This window comes from Panthera leo, chromosome D3 (genome assembly GCF_018350215.1).
Source record: "Panthera leo isolate Ple1 chromosome D3, P.leo_Ple1_pat1.1, whole genome shotgun sequence".
NCBI classification, from domain to species: Eukaryota; Metazoa; Chordata; class Mammalia; order Carnivora; family Felidae; genus Panthera; species Panthera leo.
Window position 1 is genome coordinate 35,745,433 of NC_056690.1, and position 24,795 is coordinate 35,770,227.

The following is a 24,795-nucleotide window of genomic DNA, read 5'->3' on the forward strand; positions in this document are numbered from 1 at the left end:
CTTCATCATTGTCTCACACAGACTCCGAGGCACGATCCTTTGATCCAGTTTGGTACCCTTTTCGTAGTGCTTTTCCTTAAACAAGAAAATTTGGGGCAAACACCGTATACTGCCAGTTCATCTTTAACAATAATTTAAAAATGCCACTGCCGTTGTGTCTCAATGCAAGAGGACAACGATAAAAGTACAGTATGAGGGATTCACAACGTGTTACGGTGGGACAGAGGACTCACACTTACGCGATGGTTGAGACCACACAGCAGTGTATGTACATGCACCCCAGTGCTTCGAACCCGAAGACGTGCAAGTCGAGTAGAGTATGTGGATTATACAGCGAATTCGGTAAGCCCAGCTGAGGACTCTGTACCTTTGCAAAAATGCTGACGTGTACCCCCTCCTGTAGAGAGGATATCTGTCTCGTCGACTGGCTTCATGGCTTTTTCACTACAAAAAGTTCACTGAATCACACAGTCTGAAGCATTTCAAAAATTCTTAAAAAACAAGAACACTGACAAAACAATATTAACTTAAAACACTCTAATTCAACGTGGAAAGAAACCAAACCGAAATGTAACAGTGCAAATTTAACAGAGAGGCAGTCAGTATTGAGAGCAAGGGTGTTCAGAATCTCTTAAAATGTACACCTTTAAAACTTTTATTTTTTAAATTTATTTATATCTTCCCTAGCTTTTTTTGTTTGTTTGTTTAATATACTGTGTGTAAAAAAGATGGAGACAAAAATAGTTTTCTGAGCTATGAAAAAAATTAAGTTATTACAGGCACGTTTACGGTTTCGTTCTAGAAACATCTCAGGTTCACAGGTTGGACATTCAGCAGCTGTGTGTGTTTTAAGAAACATTCTTTGACCTTGGGAAAGCTGGATCTCTCCTTGTGGGCGGAGCTTGGTTGATGACGACGGTGTGGTTACGCAAATCGCGGGGAATCAGTCCCCAATAACCCATGCAAACTTGCACTCTCGTCACAGGTATGACTTCTCCCCGGGCGGCTCCTCTTCTCCGAGCTCCTCCAAGGAGGCTGGGTCTCCGGGTGACTGAGCCGCTGAGGCAGTGGGGGAATGTGAGGCCCAACGGGACGGAGGGCGACGGTTTGCTGGTCTCTCGGGCCTGGAGAAGCAGGGTTCTAGGGATGGAGCTAGTGCGGAACAAGGTAGTTCCTTCAAAGCCGAGAAAGAAAAAGACACGGTTACTCGGGCTGACAACGCCTTGCTGGGACGACTCTCCCCACACACTTCTCAACAGACTCGGGTTAAATGCAATGGACCAGGGGTAACTTCAAAATGTTCTAGTGTGCTGGGAGAGAATAACTTTAAATGGCAAGTGAAAAGTTCAACACGGATGATCAATGACACAGTAATGAGAACATACCAAATTATGATCAAAATATGGCGACGCCATGAGATGGGTATGTTTATGCAGCATCTTCAGAATTGGGCTGGAGCCTCTGGAAGGTGGGGAAAGCCACAGGCCACCTGGTCATATCCTGACCCAGCTGACCCCATCGTTTTGGACCCCCCGAATGATCTATTAGCCACAGTGACCTGGCCCTAAGAGGCCAGCCTCCCTGTGCTTTGGTCTGTTGGAGGCCCATGAAGAGACAGATGATTTATCCAGCTATGTTAACGAGACTCACCTCGACGTGAACTCTGCTAGTGTTTATTCCCAATAGACTGGCAGTGGGTTCAACAAACCCCCATGGCAAAAAAGGCTGCGGGCAGAAATTTTAACTTCGGTCTAGTTGTCTCTAATGGCTGTTCCTTGCTGCAGCACTTAAAAAAGTGGCATCAGAGCGTGCTTGTGCTTCTGTCACAGGCATCCTACGCCCTCGGAGAACAGATCCTGCAGGACACGCCCAACCATGGTGCGAACCCCCTATACCACTTCTTCTCCAGGGCTGCTCTTCCTTTTCTGGTGTTAACGAACGTGGAGCTACTTGTCCCTAGTCTGCAGGACAGGAGACACGGGTGCCCAAACTTGGAACATGCTGGCGCACGGAAAGGCGGTGGCGGTGTGCAGAGACAGTGAGTCCCACAGGGCGGAACCCGTCCGCCCCCGTGACACTCACACAAGAAAAAGCTGAGATGGCAAACCACTGCGATGAAGAATGACAGAGAACACAGACTCTCAGAGCCGGTCAGGAAAGGCGTCGGAGGAGTGACAGAGATGCGACAAGCAAGGGCAGAGGCCAGGATGAGGAAGGTTAATCCGCGGAGCAGGGGAGTGACAGTGGGGAAGAGACTGGTGGGCGATGTGGATGGGCGACGTGAGGAGGAGGGGGAGCACCGGCCTGGTGCTTCTGGAAGAGCGATGGCGTGAGGTGGTCCCTGCCTCCCTGTGGGCTCGGCAGAAAATGGCGTTAACCTTGGAGACCACTCCTAGACGTTTCCTGCCTCTTTGTGACCGCACGTGTTATAGGACAGGATGGGGAAGCCTTGATTAGCAAAGCACTGTGCTGATGGGAGCCATGACAACCAGAAAGACCTCGCCCACGAAACGGCCTGAAATAGCTGAAATGCAAACTAGGCAGGGTGAGCTGTCCTCACCTCACCTCAGCCCTGTGCACGGGGGTGGGGGTGGGGGGATGCATGGCTTGGGAGATCTGCCACTGATTTGTCTTTTGGTGTCTCTGCTCCCCGCATTATAAGAGTTGGGTGTGGGAGTGTGTGTTGCGTACTGTTTGCACTGTGTGTGTTGTTTAGTGTCTAAGCGTATTGGGTATGTATGCTGTATGTGCGGCATCGTGTTGTGTAGGCGTGTTGTGTTGTACTGCTGTATATGCGTGCACATTGTGTATGTGTGTGTTGTACGTGTATGGACGTATGCTGTGTATATGTGCGTCGTGTGGCATCTTGTATACAGGAGCGTCGTGTGCTGTGTATGGGTAGGAGTGTGTTGGGTGTGTTACACGTGGGGGCAGCGTTGGGTGTGTTACACGTGTTGAATCCTGGTGTGGCTGCTGCTATAGGGTTCTTCCAACACCCCTGCAGCCTGGAGAGCTTTTTATTAGACGGCGTGACACGACTTCTTCACTAGCATCTGGTTGCAAGCCCCTACAGGAAGAAACGTGTGACCACGAGTTCAGGGGAATGAACTTTGTCTTTCGTAACACGCCAGCACATGCAAGCAAACGATCCTGTCCTTCTCAGGGAGGCCCCTGCCACGGGAGATGTGACCTTTTATCTTTGGAGCGTGCTTTTAGTCTTGGAGGGGGCCAGCTGCACTTTTGGATTTAGCAGTCCGAGCGCTCGAGTGGCCCTGAAGGCAACTCTGTGAGACTGTTCTTTGGAGCAAGCGATGCTTTTGTTGTTGAGTCATCCGACAAATATTAATTGAGCGCTTGCTATGTCACCTACGGTGACCACCTGGAAGGACAAGATACGTTTGGATTTATTCCTTCTGAGGTGGTTGTAGAAAAACAGGGAAACGCCCCATCGCGTTATGGTCACCCCTCGTTTTGGCATCTGGTGGTGTATGTGTGCCTGCAAAATACCAGCGAGCAGATGCAGGCCGACTGGGAAAATACGTGGCTCACAGACCCCCGCAGGCTAGGCCTCTGTGACGGAGACAGTGCCCTCTCCAGCCAGGATCCCTGTACCCCTGGAAGCATACTGGCTGCAAACTGCACAGGACAGCGGAAATCTCAGCAGCATCCCTGCAACCGTCCTGCACGGTGAGCAGTCGGCACTCGTGAGCAAATGGGAAGGTCTACGCCTGCCAGTCTGATCCTGAAGATGAACGCCAGGCCAGCGCAGGCGGTGGGCTCTACGGACAGGGAAGATCTACCTGGCATGATCTGGCCTTGCTTCTGAGTGTCAGATACCAACCCCGAGTTACACAAGTGACCTTTCCAGACGGTGTGCAGCGAAGGTAGAAAGCACTTACGGCGTGAGGCAGGCAGGGCTAGAGTCCCCAGGGGGCAGTTAGTAAGACAGTTTGGTTCTGGACGGAACAGACAGAGAAAAGAAAAGAAAAGCAAGTGGGTTGGAAAGTATTTTTTAAAAAAAGAAGAACAGTAAAGGTTTCAAGTCAACAAGCCCAGTGGCAGTTCCAGGGACGGCTACGAGGAGACACGCGAGGGCTGCAGAAGCGGACAGGTGCACGCCCGGTTACGCACGTCTCGCTCTGCATGGGTCTAGTCGGTCCAGAGCGCAGAGGGACCCTCACCATGGAACAGCAACAGACCTCTCCCTCCTTTCTGCTCTTCCCTGATTTGCCCTTCCGCATTTCAGACACCTGTCGGTGTGCCGAGAGAGAGAAATCACACGACTGCTGTATTCGAAACAGAGCATTAACGGCTGTTTGTTTTAGTCACAATGATCACGTGACCGCTGCTCACACTGAAGATTTCCTCTGGTATGTTCCACTAGACACGGGAGGGAAGAACAGCACTGCATTTCCAGATTATTCTTTTCCTTCACAGAGAATGCTTCTCTGCAAGGTAGAACTGGAGCCATGGCTTCAAGGGAAAAAGAGGACAAATAGAGGCGCCTGGGTGGCTCAGTCGGTTGGGCGTCCGACTTCGGCTCAGGTCATGATCTAACAGCTCTAACGTCAGACTCTGTGCTGATAGCTTAGAGCCTGGAGCCTGCTTTGGATTCTGTGTCTCCCTCTCTTTTTGCCCTTCCCCTGCTCACGCTCTGTCTCCCCTTCTCTCCCAAAAGATAAATCAACATTAAAAAAAACTGTTTAAAAAATCAATAAAAAAAGAGGGAAAATGGAGACATGGGGTGGAAGCAAGAAAAGACAGGGAGATTTCCCATCATGCCTCCGGCCGGGGATGCCCACATCCTCCCCCTCCCTTGTGCAGGCGTCTGAGGGAACATTCAGGGAAGGGTCCACAGAGCGGGGTGCTCAGGGCAGGCTGGCAATCAGCATTAGTCCTGGTGATTTGGAAATGAAAGCCCGGAACTACTTACTACATAAAGGGGTTTCAATGGGCCGAATACAGTAAGTCAATTCAGACAAGGACTAATTCCACTGGAATCTAGAACACGCAAAATTCCAACCGAAAAGGGAAAAGAGCCTGCAAACATTTAATCTCTGCCAGTGAGTGTTCCACACAGGTTCTGAATCCCCAAAAATGTGCTGTGCTCCCTACCAATTGGCCAATCACCTGTTTGCAGCAAGCTCAGCCAGGGAGAAGAAAATCTAAATGGGAACTTTGTATACGACCAGAGGGGCAAGGGGCGGGCATAGCTCTGTGCTGATAAAACCATTTTCATGCCTTAGAACTGTGATTTACCCATGAAGCAGTTGTCCTTCTATTATCATAGACGGCTTGGAGCATTCACTGCAACTCAGAGCCCTTTTTGGTTCTTAAAAATTAATTTCTAGTTACTAATATTACTGGGCACTGCAGACATATCCAGTTAATGCTCTGGGACAGAGCCTAATTTCAACTGATACCTCCAGAGCCCTAAGAAGGTAGGACATTCCCACAAATAAACTCTCTGCAGTAGTGAGTCAGAGTCACTTACCTGAGGGCCCTGGAGGGATGGGGGTTAACAGAAGCCCGCAGCAGACACAATTTGTCACCCGAGAACACTCAACCATGGTATTTGTTCTTGTCAATACTATCAACTACCAATACAACAACTATCACAGAGCCTCATATGTTTGAAACATGGCCGATATGCTATCAATATTGAGTTGAATGAAAGACATTGCCATTTCTGTAGGTCGCTGGCAATTTGACATGGTTTGACCTACCTCAGATTTAAACTCTGCATTCTGGGTTGAATACTCCTTGGTGGGTTAGACTGGGAACCATCCTTCTCCCCCAGAGGGAAATGGGGGGCGGTAGGCGATACAGGAGATACACCTGCCCCTTCTCCTCGCCTGGGAAGCCAGGGCTGCCTGGGCTATGGCAGCAGAGCAGTGGGGTAGCCCAGGGAGCGTATTTCTCTCCCCTCGGACCCATGCCGTCTGCAGGGGCTGCCTTGCTTGGAGAATGGGTATGGGTATCTGGATTGCACGCTGTGGAGTCCGTCCATCCAGGCTGGTGGTGAGTGAGCCTCACCCTCAAGTCTGCACGTGGGCTCACTGGCCGAACAGTGTCTCACTGAGGGTGAAGAGCACGTGCTTCCTCACGGCATGAGGCTGGCACCCTCACCCTTCCAGTCCCAACATCACCGTCAGGTTTTGTTTTGTTTTGCTCATTCGTGAAGTGGAAACGAGGCGGAAATGAGGATTGTTTTTTTTTTTTTAACGTGGTTTGGTATGGACGTACTATATGTGGACACGCATCGGAACAAAATTCAGGGGTGCCTGGGTGGCTCAGTAAGTGTCTGACTCTTGATTTTGGCTCAGGTCATGATCTCACAATTTGGGAGTTTGCACCCCACGTCGGGCTCTGCGCTGAGCGTGAAGCCTGCTTGGGATTCTCTCTCCCTCTGCCCCTCTCCCGCCATCTCTCCCTACACACTCTCTCTCTCAAAATAAATAAAATAAACTTAAGTAAAAAAGAACAAAACTCAGGGGCATCTGGGTGGCTCAGTAGGATAAGTATCCGGCTTCAGCTCAGGTCATGATCTCGCGGTTTGTGGGTTCAAGCCCTGCGTCGGGCTCTGTGCCGACAGCTCAGAGCCTGGACCCTGTTTCAGATTCTGTGTCTCCCCCTCTCTCTGCCCCTCCCATGCTTGTGCTCTGTCTCTGTCTCTCTCAAAAATAAATAAACATTAAAAAAATGTTTTAAAAAAGAACAAAATTCAAGGTCGACTGATTGGTGAGTGTTAAGGGAGATGTAATAATAATCGCATAATAGTAACAGCTGACATTATGTGTGGTCATATATAACATGACGATAATAAGTGAGGCAAAGGGGAATAGTAACAATCACATTGTCTGAAGACAGGATTTTGATCATATCTGTCTGTCTCACCTGGTTACTGCTAGGGAGATTCATGGTTGCAGAGGGTACGGAATTTGGGGGGGCACAGAGGACTGCTATTCTGTACTGAAGCCAGCACTGGAACCCAGACATTCTCATACGTTCCTGCTGAAGGACGTTCTAGCATCCACACCACCACACCCGCTCTGGCACACCTCTTGTGTTACCGTGGCTAAAGATCTGGATGGAGCACACACTTCACACACACACATTTCTAGGACACAAATTCACAGAGAAAGAGGGCGAATTACAACCCCCCCACCCCCGCTCCACCCCGTGAAAAGCCCAGATGGACAGATGAGCATCCATCACTTAGACCAGGCGAGAGAACCTGAATCAAAGCCTGAGCTGTGTCTTTAAGAGAAGTTCATTTTACTGTCCTCAGAAGATCGCTGAGGACAATAATAAGAACTTTTCTTTAGAAGTGGCTCGGGGCCTGTGTTTCTGCCTATTCCAGTCTCCCATAAACTCTGTATCTTGCGAGCTCACAAGAGCCCGTTATGGACAAAGATTCTTGAAGTCAGATGACCTAGCACAATCCCCGGTTTACATGTGTTTTCCTGACATTTAAACAGAAGAGCTAGTAGGGTGAGGGTTGGAATACTCAGCCTCATTACCTCGATGGACCCTGGTTCAGCTTTGACCGTGTCTCCCATGTGGCTGTCACTGTTAAGACCTGGGGGCCCGTGGGGGGCCTGTCTCCTCTCCTCCTTTAAGGCATGCTCCAACAGCTTCTTGTGGAGGATCCGGGCTACGTTCTCGGTGAGTGTGTAGCCAGGGGGAGCGGATAAGTCCTGCCTCAAGGGCGTGCCCTCTCCCCCGTCCTCCCTCCACGTCTCTGAGCCAGCCCCGATGGGGCTCGGGGACCGTCCCCGGGAATCGGGGCCGGTGTCCTGGCCTGGGCCCAGCTCGGGCCGAGGTTCTGCTGAGCGAGACCGACTGCCGGCCCGCGTCCCCTTCTGGAAGGGGTCCTGCACCACGGGGCTGTGGTCGATGATGTTGAAGAGGCTGGAGAGGCCATCGTTGATGGCGGTGTGCACGGGGCTCTCCCTTGTAGTGGTGGAGCGGGCCCAGGCTGACCCGCTGCACCCTTTCTGGGCCAGCCCCAGGGAGGTCCTGCTATTTGGCTGCTCAGCTTTGGGGAGGGGCTTCCTCTGCAGCTTGGGAGACCCGTACTTGGGGGAACAGCATGTGCGTTCGAACTTAGCCTGCACCTTCTCGATGGCAGGGGCCACCTGCCTGCTCCTAAGGCCGCGGGAAGGAGACGACGCGGGCGTGGCACCACCCCCCGCCTTTGGCGTGAGACACTTGTGGGGGCTGCTGGTGATGGCGCTGCCACGCAGGGCTTCGGTCTGCAGGCCGATGTTGATGGTCTGGACGGTCTGTGTCCCTGTCGTCCGGGACCCGTTGGTCTGGCAGGCCATGTCCTTGAGAGGAGGCTTGGGGGGACCAGAGCATATGGCGTTCCTGACGGAGAAGGCCACCTCCTTCATGTCATCACTCATGTTCTTGGACATCTGTAGGCCGTGCAGGGGGGACGCAAAACCCAGGGGGGCGCAGAGGGCACTCTCGAGGGGGTGCAGCCCTCCCTCCACGTAGTCTCGGGGGTGTCTGGAGGGGGCGCAAGGCCACCTGCTAAGCACATGTTCTGAGGGGCCCCCCTTTGAGTCTCCAGTGCCCCCCCTGGCTCTGCTTGTGGGAAACGGGCCCTCGGGCTCCGAGCGGCCCTTGCCCTCGCCGCCTGCCACCGCGATGCTGTCCATCCTCCGGACCGCGGGTGGGCTATGCAGCACCCGCAGCCCGGCCTGCTCGGTGCACACGTGGCTCCTCAGAGGCTGCTTCCGGCAGTGCTCGGGGCTGGTCATGGTGTCCGTGGTCATGGTGACGCTTGTGGTGAGGTACCAGGAGGAGTCGGGGAAAGACTCGGCGCCGGCCTCGTCCCCTGCCCGCCCCCCCTCGGTCCTGTCTGCCCAGGGCTCCGGGGGCCTCTCGTCCCAGCTCTTGCTGTTGAACTCCTCGATGTACTTCAGGTCGTCAGGAGACAGGGGCGGGGTGACGTCCTCCTTGCTGCCAGCAGCCGGCAGGCCCTTCTCCGGCAGGAAGGGAGAGACGTCCATCAGACGCTGGAATTCGGACATGGAGGACACGGACACAGCCCTGGGAAAAGTGGGAGAGAAGAGGGCGTCAGCTGACCCGCCATCCCCTGACCCCGCGCGACAGGCGACACGCGCGTCCTGTCCACCAGACAGGTGCCTGTTGTGCGTCAGTCTCCACCACCCGAACGACTGGGACACCTTCTAGCTGCTCTCCTGAGCTGCCCCCTGCGGATGTTTAACGGACTCTTCGTGGCTCTGGAGTTGTTCCGGAAGCCGTGTGTTAGTCAGAATTTAATACAGGCGACCCTCAAATACTATGGGAACAAGTGGGAGGCTGGGCTCCGGGGAAGTCAGAGCTAAGCTCCAAAGCCACTTTGGAATGGTTTCATTTTGGCCTGTGGATGCTCCACAGGAAGAGGGAAACCTGGCTGATGAGTGCCTTCAATTCCTAACCTACCAGGAGTTTCCAGAATTCTAGGCATTGTGGCAGGTGCTCGTGGTAGGACAGGAACACAGACCCGTCCTGATCCCACACCAGCTAATGGCATACGGGCAGGGGGTGGACACCACAACATCAGAGCTATAATCCCAAGTCCCGCTCACCCACCGGCCTCATCCTCTACTGGATGTGCTTCTTGGGAAGCACGGGGGACCCTGCAACAACACGGAGGTTAGGGGATCCGGCCCTCACGCAGTCAACATCCCACATATAACTTTGGACTTTCCCAAAACCTAAGTACTGATAGCCTACTGTCGAACGGAAGCCTTCTCGATAAACAGTTGATTAACACATATTTTGTGTATGTATTAAAGGCTGTATTCTTATAATAAAGGAAACTAGAGAAGAGAAGATGGTATTAAGAAAACCATGAGGGGGCGCCTGGGTGGTTCAGTCGGTTAAGCGTCTGACTTCAGCTCAGGTCACGATCTCGCCATCTGTGAGTTCGAGCCCGCATCGGGCTCTGTGCTGGCAGCTCCGAGCCTGGAGCTTCAGATTTTGTGTTTCCCTCTCTCTGCCCCACCCCAGCTCACGCCTCTGTCTCTCTCTCTCTTTCTCTCAAAAGTAAATAAACTTTAAAAAAAAGAGAAAAGAAAACCATGTGGAAGAGAAAATACATTTACAGTAGTATACTGTCTTTACTGGAAGAAATCCACAACTAAGTGGAGCCGTGTAGTTCCATCCGTGTTGTTCAAGGCTCAACTGTACCAAGCATAATCTGCAGAGGCCAAACGGAAGATGTGGAAGGAAGCAGGGAAGTGGAAGGTGGGACAGATGTGCACATAATTTGCAAATACCGCTTCAAACAGAAATTCCATCTGGTCCTGTCCAAATCCACCAACAGGGTTCAGTTGTCCCTTCCCTGTCTGCTCCCTCCATTAGGGCCAAGCCTACTTTTTGTTCTTGCTCCCTCCCGTATTCCTGAACAAGAGGAAGACTCCCTCGGACACACAGACACACGCCAGGAGGGTAAAGACAGGTGAGTTAAAGGAACAGCCAGTTTGGGATAAGTGCGGCCTGATCGATGTGGATTTGGATGTAGATGCCTCAATATATCAGTGCTTTCGTTCTGTATATTTCTATTTGGTATGAATTTACCGACCGCCACCTGTATGCCCGGGCAGGCCCTGTATGAGGTGCTGGGGATTCCAAAATGCTAAGACAGGAGGTTGCTAGAGTGCTCAGGCAGCTTGTCAACCTCCTACCCCCACCCCCCAGGGCAAAGAAGTGGTGGCCAGGAAGGAGGCTTGGGACTCACTGTGCCTGCCAGCTCAGGCCTGGACCCCCTGGTCGGAAATCCCTCCTGATGGGGTAGAGGGGAGGGAAGAAGTGTGCAGACTCACTGCCTCTGCAGCTAGACCACTTTCTCATGGGACATACTCATATCTGCACACCACGAACAGAAGTTTAAATCCCTAGGGTTCTAGACCAGCACAGGTGCTGCCCAACGGGTCCCAGGTGGAGAGTACGTGGGCCACCCCACTGCAAAATCCATGCATGATGGTGAGGCCAGAGTTGGGGTCTATGTAGCACAAGGACTGGCCCACAGAACATGTAAAGCTCTGGGTGGCTTTGCCCTCACCCTGGGGTCACATGCTCTTGGGGTCGCCACCCTGGGGTAAAAGAGCAGGCTACAAATGATAGCAGTAGGTCTTCTACCTTGTTATTTCTCACTAGACACAAAAGTGGGTGGTATTTTTTGTGTGTGTGAGAAATCATCTATAAACTCTCCCATGGCCCTGTGAATAACAGAAAGCTGGCTATAACTAGCATTGAAACTAAAAAAAAACAAGAGGGGATGGGTTGATTTATCACTAGGGGTATTAAGCTTTCCGGTAAGTGTGACTTCCCTCTTCTTGCCTCCGGCCAAGTCAAGGAGCTGCTGAATAATGAGCTTTAGAACGCTTCTCACTGCCGGCCGGAAGTACTCTATTGGCACTGAAACCCCAATCCTTTCTGCGTTTCTCGGACATGGCTTGTCTAGCCCCCAATTTCTGCCCATAAGGGAACTACTCTCAGAGTTAAGTCAGTGGCACTTGTGTGGGGACTTTGTGCCTCAAGGGTTTGGATGGATATCGTGGAACAGAGGTGATGTGGCTGGAGAAAGGGGCCGCACCAGCCTTAGCAGAGGGCAAGGTGAAGCAGATATAAAGCCAGAACACATCTGGAATACACGCCAGTGTGTGAAGGCACACAGAACAAAGTATGGAGGGAAGACACGAAACCGCTAGAAGCAAGAGGGAAAAGGGGAGGACGGGGAGGACACATGGACTTTCTTACCTCGGACATATTGATGTGTAAGTTTTAATAATATTTCTGGTGCTGTGCTATTTAAGTTTTAATTTTAAGGTTAACTTTTTCAAGTATGCATGACTTTTGAAATTAACAACAGCAATTGAGATAAAAAGTAAGAGGGGAGCCTGGCTGGCTCAGTAGGAAGAGCATGCGACTCTTGATCTCGGGGTCACGAGTTCAAGCCCCATGTTGGGTGTAGAGATGACTAAAAAAAAAATAAACTTTTAGGGGCACCTACGTGGCTCAGTTGGTTAAGCATCCGACTTCAGCTCAGGTCATGATCTCACGGTCTGTGCGTTCAAGCCCTGTGTTGGGCTCTGTGCTGACAGCTCGGAGCCTGGAGCCTGCTTGGGATTCCGTGTCTCCTTGTCTCTCTGCACCCCGTCCCTACCCCCCACCCCATGCTCTCTCCCTCTCTGAAAAATGAATAAACCTTAAAAAATTTTTTAAAAAAACACTTAAAAAATAAGATAAAATCTAAGAGCTCCTGGGCAGGGAGGAGCTCTGTGAAGGTAGCTGAACTTTGTTGACTCTTAAGTCTGTGCCAGGCATTGCTTTCCGTGTAGTAACACATTTAAGCTGTAAAGAAATTGAAACACCTCCTGTTTACAGATGAGGAAACTGAGGCACAAGGCAGTTACCTAATGCACCCCAAGGCACAGAGCCAGTGAGAGGCAGGAGTGCATGTGAAACCAGGTTCTCACTCTCGAATGTGGCCCTGGACTGTCCGAGAAAGACCGGACGAGACAGAGCCTGAAGGACAGAAAGGCACCTCCGTGGTCTTGGATGGTTTGGGATGAACTGATACGGGGCAAAATGCGAAGGAGGCAATAATTCATGGACTCGAAGTTTACAGGAAAACCAGGGATGAGGATATCTGGAAACTGCGAACTGCCCTGGGGAGAAGTTTCCTGTGGTGGAAATAGCATGTATTCATCTATAAAGAAAAAGCGCGTGTGTGGGGCTGGGGGTGGGGGCTGTGTACGGGAAATCTTTGTACTTTCCGCACAGTTGTGTATTTTTAATGTTTAAAAATAAACAAATTTTGCTTGGATGTGTTGTTTCAGATACATCCTACCACCTGTATGACCTAAAATATATCATAACTAACGTCACCAACATCACTTACTTTGTATTTACTTCAAAGTTCACTGTTGGGAAATATCTTTTTTCTTTTTTCTTTTTTTAAGTAGGCTCCACCCCCAGCAAAGAGCCCAATAATGAGGGGCCTGAACTCATGACCCTGAGATCAAGACCTGAGCTGAGATCAAGTGTCGGACGCTTAACCAACTGAGCCACCCAGGCGCCCCAACGGCCAGGAAGTATCTTAATAAATCCTCCTGGGAGAGCTTTAAATGCACGGTATATAAAATGTCTCACAGCACATCAAGAGGGAGGCTTTCCAGACTAAATGACAAGAGAGGGGTTTCTGTGGACTTTTCCAAACCCACTGAACACAACATTCCTTTCTATACACAACACACACCTGTAACCGTTCTCACCATGACACTAATGCCCACACAAGTACAGCATGTCTCTGGCTTTTCCGTGGTGAATGATAGAAAAGAACCATATTGATGAAATCAATAATAATAAAGCCACTAGTTATTCAGAAGTCTTACTTTAAGTCATTTTGAAGACCGTGTTATCACGACTGCAGTGACAAGAGAGAGTTTTAAGACCAAGAGGTTTTCATTCCAGTAGCCTAACTACTGTTTTCATCAAGCTTACTTACCTTTGAAGATTCCCCTTGTGATTTTCTTCTTCCTATAAAGAAGAAATAAGATCGTCTGAATCAGTTAATACTGGCTGCCTAGGCACCTTCGATGTGCTAAATTTCGGTCAGGAGAGCTACTGCCCCCCAGCCCTTCGAGGTACGACAATAAAACCAGAACCCACAGGGTGATGAGGGATTGGAGCTCCTGCAGTCCAGGGAGGAGCCCGCGTGTGTGAGAAAAACTGGCTTTAAACTTCACCGTGAAGGAAGTGGCTCTTCTGCGCTTCCTCAAAGGACTTCTAACTACGTAAATTTCAAAGCTGGCTTTTGTAATGACCTGAATACATCTGAATGTGTGTGTGTGTGTGTGTGTGTGTGTGTGTGTGTGTGTGTGTGTGAGAGAGAGAGAGAGAGAGAGAGAGAGAGAGGAGGAGGTGGGCGAAGGGAAGATCGGGCCCCAAGAGAGGAAGTTAGGAGACTGATGTCCCTTGGGCTAAGCCTCACTGTAGAAGTTGATGCAACCTCCTTAGGCGTGAGCACTTTCTTGATTGTGAGCATGGCCATTCGGAATGAGAGGTGAACTTACAACGACTCCCACTTTGTACCCATCAATGTGGGGCCACGGTCACTCTGGAGCTGGGACAGGGCAGGCTCCTGACCCTGGTCTGCTTTCTCTCTGCTGTGCGGCTGCACTGTGGGGGTTGCTGATAGATCAAACAGGGTGGCATATTGGTGATGTCATGCCACCTGGCTACATACCGCTGAGAAGGTACTTGACCTCACAGACACCTGACTCAAGTGTAACTGACCCACATTTCAACACTACTTGACGAGAACTCTTTGAAGTCTGTTAAGTGTTTGGGACAGGTTCAATGACAGGTACAGCAACTCTTAAACTGACCCACGAGTACTAATTCCTAAAATCAAACCCGGTTTTAAAACCTAGGTTTTGAAAAGGGGTAACCAGAAAAACCTGATGCTGCACCGGGGAAATTTCAGCCCAGTGCTTACCTCATAGATTTGCTGATCTAATTGACGCATGGCTTCTAAGTGTTGGATTTTTCTTCCCCTTTGCACAGAGCAAGAATTTATAGTATGTCATTGTTTAGTGACACTCACTAGTTCCCAACGTGAGTGCTTTCTTTAGAACAGATTTTACTGCTACCAGCAAGTTTAGAATCAGAAGGCTGCTATGATTTAAAGAGAAGCTGAAGACCTATAGTTCCCAGATTGAACTGTCTCCTCCTGTGTTTCACTGGACCTGCTCACGTGGGAGACCGTTCATTCACAGAGGACACAGTCCTGCACATTCAAACCCGAGACGCGGTGGCAGAGTGCACCTGAACACAGCACATGCTAGGAGCCTGGGGTCAGGATTACCAAGCCAAGCTCTTGGTATTGTGAACGTTTCCTGTGTACTCAACCCAGAGGCTGCGATGTGCAAAGCCTTTGAGCCTGCAGACCCCACGGCCAGGTTTCCTGACAACCCCCGGGGTCCTGCAGCAGTTAACCGGACCCCAAATCCCAAGCCGACCTGGGGGAGGCAGTTCCTGAACTCCCGCTGGGGCCCGCGGGCCGGAGGCTCCTCTGGCTCGTCATCCAGGGACAAGGCGTCCAAGTAGAGATTTTCCCGTGCTGAACACCTGTCCGATTCCTTCAGCTTGGACAGCGGCCGGTCTTCAAATGGGGTAGAGTCTGTGTCTGCGCAGGGCCACATCCCCAAGGGGCGGGGCATACGGGGGCTTCCCGGGTGGGCAAAGGGGCGGATGTTGCCTTCTTTTGGATCACAGAGGAAGCTGCCACTTCTCCGGGGGCTGTTTTCTTTCTGCAACTTGAGCGTTTTAAAAATGAAAGCAGTTAGCCTCACCTTTCCCTCTGTTGCTCTCCCTAAGACCACTGCTTCTCCCCAGTTTGGAATTACATTTGGGGCCACTGGAAAGACTATGAGAAGTATATGTTCTTAAAGGTCTGACCTTAATTCCAAAAGTAACACGACATTACAGATGCTTTTATTTAAAAAAAAAATCACAATTTTATCCGGACTGGAAAATCTGCATTAACTATACACACAAGCCAACTCCTTCTGACAAGAATATATATATTCCTATGTGTAACTTGGAGTACTGGATATAACTTGGCGAACTGCTCACAGGAAATTATACATTTATTTAAAAAATTGAACACTGTTAAGTGACATATTTAGAACTCCCTTTATACCTTCAGAACTTAAGGCACACTCAATGGAAAACCATCAGTGGCAGCAAATTTCTGAGGGTGAATTTGATTTTCCTAACCAGCAGGTTTCCTAATTATAATACTGTCATTTAGGATGGGTCCCCTATGTAACCTAAGTGATCGAACTGGGTTGTAACCACTGGGTGTCAAAAGTAACTTCCACTTTGCTTGAGAGGGTTAAAGCTTAGCTATAAAGTTGATTAAAGATCGGATCTGACTGAAAACAAGAAAAATATGCCACATACTTTAGAGCCATCCTTTTTTTTTTTTTTTTTTTTTTTTTTTCGCCTGACTTGAGAAACTCGGGAACCCCTGGAGTTAGGGAGGTCTGAGTTGGAGCCATTGTCCTGTGCCTTGCTGGTTTCCTCAGCTCAGTGTCGTCATCTGTAAAATGGGGACAGCACGGCTTCCTGCTGTGGAGGGGCCACAAGAAAGGCGAGCCCACCAGGGGCCAGGCCCATTGGGCAACTCAATGCTTGTCAGCAAGATGACCACCACTGACCTCGCTCGGGCCTGGGTGCACTGATACACGTCTTGCCTATTTACGGCATTAGAACTAACAACCTGGAGCCACTTAGGAAGGGAGTCAATGTGAACTCACAGTGACAGGCAGAGAAATGGTGTGCAGAAATGGTGCTCACTCCCTGGAGAAGCCCTAATGGATGGCTCCCCCCGGACTCTCTGGAGCTTTCCTCACTGCCTTCCTTTCAAAACAGGTGCAGAAAGCGTAACTGAGGCCTGAGGATATTTCCACCTACGTGTCTCCGCCGGGGTCCTTACTGGGTGACCTGCTCACACGCTCTTACCACGTTGGCTGCTGTTCTGAACAAGAAAACTATCTGAAGGGTGAAAGTGACATTTGGATTTTCCAAAGAAGGAAGATTTCCAGTCCTCAAGTAGGGTGCCAAGAAGTTCCAAAACTCCCTTGGAAGCATTAATTTTTTTTTTTTTTTTAACAGCCCATTTCACCAGCTACACCTCTGGGTCCTCACTGAAGCCTTCATCCATGAGCAGGAGGTATGTGTGGCTTCTGCATCGTCAGGAACAAAGTCAACGTTTGAGAATGGGGACAAGGGGACTCTTCCTCATTTTTAGTAATTTCTGAAGCGGTGGATTATCTTCAGTTTCTGAGAAAGATGGAGATGCAAGTAGCCAGAGCTTAAATGTTAAGAGTCTGACGCCGGGTCACAGCTGAATTAGCCAACAAGCCAATCGCTCTGGGTTTCAGCTACGCCCCTGTGCTCTCAACCCTAAGACACAATTCTTCTCAGTTCTCTTAAAGATGCTAATGTTTTCTTTAAAAACAAAAAACAAAAACAAAAAAACCCCAAAACCCAAAAACAAAAAAAACCCCAAAACCAAAAAACAAACAAACAAACAAACAAAACAACAAAAAAGGAAAGCTTTTTTTTATTCATCTAACGCATGTCAGCGCAATTGAGTTTCAACACGTGATCATCCCTAAGCTATTCTGGGTGAGAATTAAAACACAAGAATCACATTCGAAGCTGTAAATGTGCTCCGCGGGTGTGTGTGAAGGGGAGGAAAGAATGACTAAGGAGGAGAGCTCTGAACCAGCACATTCTAACTCAGCAAAGTGGGAATTCAAAAATAAACCCAGGCGGCCAGAAGCAATGTATACTAAAGCTGGGAAGTGTTAGGTTTCCTAAAAATGAACTGGAATGGGTTTAGCTGGAGGTATCTGCTGTAAGATGCCTCTGGGGTGTTGTAATAGAATAATGGGTCCTTAAAAGGATCGGGTTTCCTAGGAGAGTCATTTCAAACGAGCCATCAGCACCTACTGTACTTAGAATCCTGCAGCAGGACAACTTTTAGTGCAAATAGAAAACGGAAAAGCTTTGCATTTCAAGTAATACAGGAAACAATAAACCTTCAAAGGTGTCACCTTACCCAAACGGTCAAAGGAAAAAAAAGGTCACTTTGTGAGCAGGTTTTAAAAGAATGGCCTTTCAGGGTGTAGAAGCAGCTGATTTAAGGAAGTTACTGGAAGGAGAACGGAACGACACAGGGTCCTTCTTTTAGGTCTTTAGTACAGCGGCGGGTCCTATATCATCTGCGTGTTAACTGGGAACTTAATTCTAAGGAGAAATGTAGTGTGACTCCATAAAAGTTAACTATCACCCAGTCAAATCTGGACCGGGACAAGAGACGTTGATAAGATAGATGATATGTGTTATATGACCTTAACCACATTCCCACAGTCATCCATCATATAAAATGCCTCATGTGGCCCAGAAATTATGTCGGAATTTAACGACACCGGACGAGTATGAAGCATGTGTTCTGAAAGTGGAAAATGGATTTAGTGTCACTTCCTTCACCAACTGTGTTAGGGTGATCACAGTCAAGGTTACGTGGCTCACCAAGTAGTCAAATGTCAAGAGCATACGTTATGAAGAATGTTCACTTCTATTTCTTGTTTATCTATGGAATGCGGGGCTAAAAATTCAATGAATGATAAACAAAGCTTCCACACATACACACACTTCAGTCACTTTCCTCTTTTACGGAGAACGCCTATAACTGCTTTATCTAATTTTCAGGATTGGGTACCAAGGTTTATAAAATTGTCTTTTAAAATGCTGACTATTTGTGGGAAAAGGCCAGATTTATTTTTGAAAGCCACAACCGCATATCTGAAGCATCATTCACTGGCAACAAATCCTCTTCTAAAAACAGCAGTGAGATCATTGTACAAAGCCGGTGGGAGCCACCACACAGATTTCAGGAACAGATGACTGCCTGGAACCCATGTGTCTTGAATCCATTACGTTCAGAGACGTTAACCTTGAGGACTGAAGTTCTGAGGCTGTCGGCTTGGTAGGACTGCTGCGGTCCCGACACGGAATGCGGACATGAGTCGGAAATGGGGTTCAGCAAGCACATGCCCGCTTTTATCTTTCAAAATACAGTTTCTTAACATGGGGCACCTGCACTTCTCTGGTCACGAACTCTTCAAAAGCTCAATATCATCAGATGTCTTACTATATTTTCCCTCACTAGGAATTCTTCCTTCCCCCAAGTAAAACCCTAACAGCTTGTTTAAATGATAGCCAGGGTGTGACTTCTAAAAAGCAGCAGTGCAAAGACCAAGGAGCCCATAGCTCACAGCCAAAGGGGACCCCAGAGGGGCCATGGCAGGGATCCTGACGGCCTTACTGTGGTACAGGTGGGACACAGTGAGTGCTCCTGGAGGGAAGGCCAAGAGGGAACCTCTCCGGTAACAAGGTGCCTGGAGTTACGGAGATCCTGGTTAGCTGAAGCTGGATGTGATAAATCAATGACCGTTTTGCAAGAATACATGCTATTTTTGCTCTTGCCACTTCTACCTAACAGCTGATCCATTCAGCAGAGCACAGGCGCACAGGGGATTTAATGCAGAAGATTCTTCTCAAACGATGCATTTCTAGGCCAAACAGGAAGTGGTCACCTTTCCTTTGATAGAATTTGGGGAATTTTGAAAGGAGCCACATCAGATATCAGTATGGTGGCTCGGTTGTGTGAGTAATCAGATCTGGGAGGAACTGTTGCTCCTTTTTATCTGCACTGTGCTTTCTTCTCAACGCTTTTTTAAAATTTTTTTAAAAATATTTTTATTTATTTTTGAGATAGAGAGAGACAGAGTGCAAGTGGGGGAGGGACAGAGAGAGAGGGAGACACAGAATCCGTAGCAGGCTCCAGGCCCTGAGCTATCAGCACAGAGCCCGACTCGGGGGCTGAACCCACAAACCATGAGATAATGACCTGAGCCGAAGTCAGGTGCTCAACCGACTGAGCCACCAAGGTGCCCCTCTTCTCAACGCTTTCTGAGCCAGGGGCTTTTTTTTTTTCTTTTTTTAGCTCGTTCACCTTCTCTCTCTCCCAGACAGTATACAGAAACTAACCCTGGCCATTGCACCTGCATAACACAGGTACCACATCTTGGAATGATAGAGCACAGTTTTCAAAAGGCTCCCACATAAATGCCAGCAGTATGGGTATTTGTAATAGAGTAATGTTATTTTTCCTGAACTTGGTTTCCTATTGATTAATACGTTTCCTTGAGGCTTCATAAATTTATAAGTGTGCCTGGCTGGAATAAATAAAAAAATACACATACGCTATGTAAAACTCCATCCAGGGAAGAATTCCAAGCCTTCATCAGTTTAATGAGAAAATTTAATTTGTGCATCACTCAGGCATGACCCCAACTATGCAAACCGTCCTAAGTCTGACGCAATGTAGACTTATTTTCTATTATCTGGAAGGTAGAAAAACAACTCCCCATCCCCCGCTGAATTCATCTGGGTGTTGGAATCATTTGTTTAGCTGAAGGCAATGAACTACCAGCTCCCTCTCCGACTACGGTCCTACCTAATCACAGCTCAGCAAGATCCACAGCAGGTGCAAACAGCCTGATTTCCAACCTGATTCAGCAATTTCTTTCCTAATGGACAGCAATTCCATTCAAGTTGGAGCCGTGACTGTGACCACATCTTTAGTGGCCAACTTCAAAGGTAGTTTGCATCTTGCAGGAATCACCTAATAAGACCTGAAATAACCTCATCTTTCAAGTTCAGTCTTTAACTTCTTTTAAAATGCCACCCACCCCACCCCCCCCAAGCCCTGACCACAGACCTCCCACACGTATACACACAAGGAAGTTACCCACAAGCTTTGCGATGAGATCTGTGTACTAGCAGGGCCCGGTCTGGATCTCCCACACTAGAAATTCTGCTATTTTTTCCTCTTCCTTTGGAAGCCCGTGGAACATCCTGATGTAGTAAGGACCTCGCAGTAGGCTCATCTATTTTTTCCCCTAAGTGCTCCGATTTCCAGGTCAGTTTAGTTGTCTGTACCCTCTTCCCTGTTCGTGCTCCCTTACCTGTTCTATTCGCCACAAGAGCTCCTTCTTCTGCCGCTCCCACTCCTGCCGGTCTCGGTCTAGACGGTCGAGAAGCTCCACCTTCTCCCGGTTCCAGTTCTTCTCGCTGTGATGGATCTGCCAGCGCAGGTCCATAACCAGGCCGTGACTGTCGGCGAGGAGCTTCTGGTGCGTCTCCCTCTCCTTCTTGAAGGCCCCTTTGCTGTCGGCGGGAGAGCCTGGTTCTCCCAAGTTCTTCTCCGTCTTCTCTTCCAGCTGGGAAGGAGAAAAGACTTAGACCTTAATCCCTGGCCAGTCTTGTATTAACAGGTGAAGAACATCTCAGCACGTTTGCATATTGTCCCTGGAGACATGTTTCAGCCCAGATCTGACCAGTCTCGTGGAAAAAACAATTTTCAGTTTTAAAGTCCTAGTTAGGAGCATTGGACAGAGTCACACGGAACGTAAAGCAGTGAGTCCGTTTAGCTTCCTCTCATCTGCTTCTCAGCTCCACTTCCTGACTCGGTTACCACCCTATCTTGTCTTCCTTCTGCAGAGTTCCTGGAGGGCAGGTACGTGTCCCTAAGTCCTCGGCCCCTGTATGGACACTGGTGATGGAGTAGCAGTGGGACCTACCAGTTCACAATAAATATCCGTTAAACAGCCATGAGATTAAATACCAAAAACAAACAGTCAAAGAAACTTCCATCTAGGGGCGCCTGGGGGCTCAGTCGGTTGAGCGTCCGGCTTTGGCTCGGGTCATGATCTCGCGGTTCGTGGGTTCGAGCCCTGCATCAGGCTCTGTGCTGACAGCTCGGAGCCTGGAGCCTGTTTCGGATTCTGTGTCTCCCTCCCTCTCTGCCCCTCCCCCTGCTCGCACTATCTCACTCCCTCAGAATAAATGAACATTAAAAACAAAAACAAAAAACAAAAAAACAAACTTCCATCTAGACATATCATATTCAGACTGCTCAACACCAAACAGGAAACCTTGGAGGCAGACAGAAAAACATACCACACCCAGAGGTACACAGACACGAATGACAGCTGACCTCTCCTCTGAAACTATTTGAGTCAGAGGATGATGGAACAACATCTTTAAAGGACTGAAGGGGGAAAGGGTCAACCTCGACAGACTTCAATGCTCAGCAACAATATCTTTCAAAACTAAGGCAAAGATGCTTTTTAAACAAATTAAAATTAAAAAAAATCATTGCCAGCAGACCTGTATTTCAAGAAATGATGGAGGAAGTTTTCAGGCAGAAGGATTACGATACTAAGAGACACTCTTACTTATACACACAAAAAATGAAGAACACTGGAAATGACAGAAGTACAAATAAAAACTCACGTTTCCCCTATTTAAAAACATTTTTTAAATGTTTATTTTTGAGAGAGAGAGAGAGAGAGAGAGAGAGAGCACGAGTGGAGGAGGGGCAGAAAGAGAGGGAGACAGAATCCGAAGCAGGCTCCATGCTGTCAGTGCAAAGCCCACGAACCGTGAGATCATGACCCGAGCCGAAGTCGGATGCTTAACCGACTGAGCCACCCAGGTGCTCCCAAACTCATGTTCCCCTTTTTAAAAATTTGTTTATTTATTTATTTATTTATTTATTTATTTATCTATTTATTTATTTTTGAGAGACAGAGAGAGAGAGACAGAACACAAGTGGGGTAGGGGCAGAGAGAGAATGAGACACAGAATTCCAAGCAGGCTCCAGGCTCCGAGCTGTCAGCACAGAGCCCGACGCGGGGCTCGAACTCACAAACTGTGAGATCATGACCTGAGCTGAAGTCGGACGCTTAACTGACTGAGCCACCCAGGCGCCCCTTAATTGCTTTAAAAGTATTACTGAGTGCCTAAAGCAAAAACAGTTGCAACGTGATGTGTGTTTACAGAACGTGTAGAAGTAAACTGGGGCAACGACAGCAGAGGACAGGAGGAAGGAACTGGAAGTTTACTGTTGCTGCAGAACATGATACATTTTAGCAGAAGATTAGTGAATGTTTTCCCCATTCCAGTTCGGCAGACCCCCGGATTTTATGGATGGAACCATGTTACTCTATTCAATTCTACTGGGCTTCTAATCCATCCTCCTCCTTGAAGTCAGGACAATCTTTGCAAAGGTAAATCCAAAATGCTTTACTTCCGTGATACAGTCCGGATTTCTGTTTCAATCTTTTGCACATTCTTTCTCTCTCATAACCTGACTAGGTGCGGCTCCTCAGATGTACTATGCTCCTTTCTTCACTGTGCCTTTTTTTGTCTGAAACATCCTTTCTCTCTTTTCCCATGTACCCACTCTTATTCATCTTCCGAGACTCATGCTAAGCAGCAGCACTTTCACTTTCATGAACACCCCCTCCCTGAAACCTCAGGCTGAGGTGTGGGCTCTGCATCCCCCCCCCCCCCCCCCGCAGCACTGCGTATAGGCCTCGTGGGACACTTATGACAGTATTACAAATTGCCGCCCTTGTCTGGGTCTCCCATTGCACTGACAGCCCCTTCAAGAAACATCTTATTTGATGGCATCTAGAACAAGGTCTGAGTTGGGAGTTAAGTGAAGGAATCACAGACATGGGCATTGACACCACATGGCCTTCACGGAGAGAAAATACTTAACTTTTGATAGAATTCACTTGTTTTGCTTTTAAGTAGAAGAGAGTAAAGACGGGGGGATTATAAGTGAACCATCCTCGGCCTGCATTCACTGCTTCCTGGGCTGCAAATGTGTCAGAAACTTCTTCAACGATTTGGGCGGAAGATGAATCTTTACCTAGTACCGCCTTGCTTCTAGGTTTGAAGTCCTATTTTTATTTCTCAGTGTTATTGACTTTTCCAGAGGCTTTATGTGTAGCACACGTGTGGGTGGATGCCAGGTTTCTCTAAAACAAAGATGAAATATTTTGAAATCGGCTCATCTCAAAGATTAGGCCTCCTTTCTTTAGCTACACCTACACTTACATCTTTGAAAATATTTAGCTTTCTCCCCCACAAACATATTTTAAAATGGCTTAAAGAGCATCCTTACTCATTTTTCCTCCACTGCGGATGCTTCAGGCTGTGCACTCAGATAAACCAGGGCATCTAGTAAGAATCTCCTACCGGGCAGGTAGACAGGATTCATAACTGGGTCAGCAGCTCCGCCAGCCTGGCCTGGTGCTTTGGTTTTGCTATGCTTTGCTGCTTCCTCTGCAGAGAAGGCTGTGTCTCTGCTCTACCTAGGGCTATGAACCTGATAGCGATGCTCCCTTGGGCCAGCTGGCAATGCATTTGAACTTGTGGGTACCAGGGAAGCTGTTTGCTTTTGACATGACAGGCCCTTTCATCTCTTATCAAGGCCATTTGGAAGATGTCTCCATTTCTTTGTCTTTCATGACGTGGCCAATTCATATAAAATTTTAATTAGTTTAAGATTTGCCTCAAAATAGGGCCTAGAAAGTAGATTATCAAAGATGCACAGATTTCCTCCCATGATGATCAAGGGGCTGGAAGAGATCTAGAGAAACAACCTGAGCGAGCAGACCCTGGGCAGGAGGTGACATTGCTTTTAAGGATTTCCAGGGAGAAAACACTTAAGAAAAGAACGTTTCTGGAGAAGTCTGACCTTAACAACCATGGCCCTGTCTAAAATCTCCAAAGAGTCTCTGCTCTGTTGGGAGGGTGCAGGCAGGACCCTGTTCTCTCCACTCAAGCACTGAAGGCTCCATGATCTGAGACCGGACACTTCCTCTGGGCCTCCATTTCCTCCAGGGGAGATAAGGACACGGAAACTGATCAGACCTCCAGGGCACGTAGTGGAAGGTCTACAAGCTCTTTTCAGTATTTGGAGAAATCTAAAGGAATGCACATGTTTTCCTTTTCCAGAGATAACTAAGCCACAATCTGCATTTTCTTTGTTCCTGTCTGAACTGTGTCAGCGTGTTCTGATCACCACTTCATGCTGGGCCATCCTTCGATGGGGCTAAGTACCGCCTTGTTCAGTGCAGAATGGGAAAATAAATGCTACTGGCCAAAGGCGTTCAGTGGAGACTGTGTTTCCTTCTCGGGAGAGGGACTGGGAAGGGGGACGAAGGTGTCTCGGAAAGGCCGGGAATTAAAAAAAAAAACTTTTTTTAATGTTTATTTTTGAGAGACAGAGAGAGACAGAGCATGAGCAGGCAAGGGCAGCGAGAGGGGGAG

The 24,795-nt window shown here is 48.7% G+C and overlaps 1 protein-coding gene across 4 annotated transcripts in view; it reads right to left on the bottom strand.

Annotated features, from left to right (window-relative positions):
* Positions 1-522: 522 nt before the first annotated feature.
* Positions 523-24,795, bottom strand: part of MTCL1 (microtubule crosslinking factor 1) — a 129,031-nt gene continuing 104,758 nt past the window's right edge. For 3 of the 4 annotated variants that reach the window (XM_042909630.1, XM_042909629.1, XM_042909628.1), the window contains 5 exons: positions 20,634-20,888; positions 15,048-15,344; positions 13,532-13,563; positions 7,524-9,063; positions 523-1,174 (listed from right to left, as the gene is read on the bottom strand). In XM_042909630.1, coding sequence (XP_042765564.1) covers positions 980-1,174; positions 7,524-9,063; positions 13,532-13,563; positions 15,048-15,344; positions 20,634-20,888 — 2,319 coding nt within the window. In that variant the 3' untranslated portion in view covers positions 523-979. Of the gene's footprint in view, positions 4,474-7,523; positions 9,064-13,531; positions 13,564-15,047; positions 15,345-20,633; positions 20,889-24,795 lie in introns of all 4 variants that reach the window. The other variant, XM_042909631.1, reaches the window with a different exon arrangement.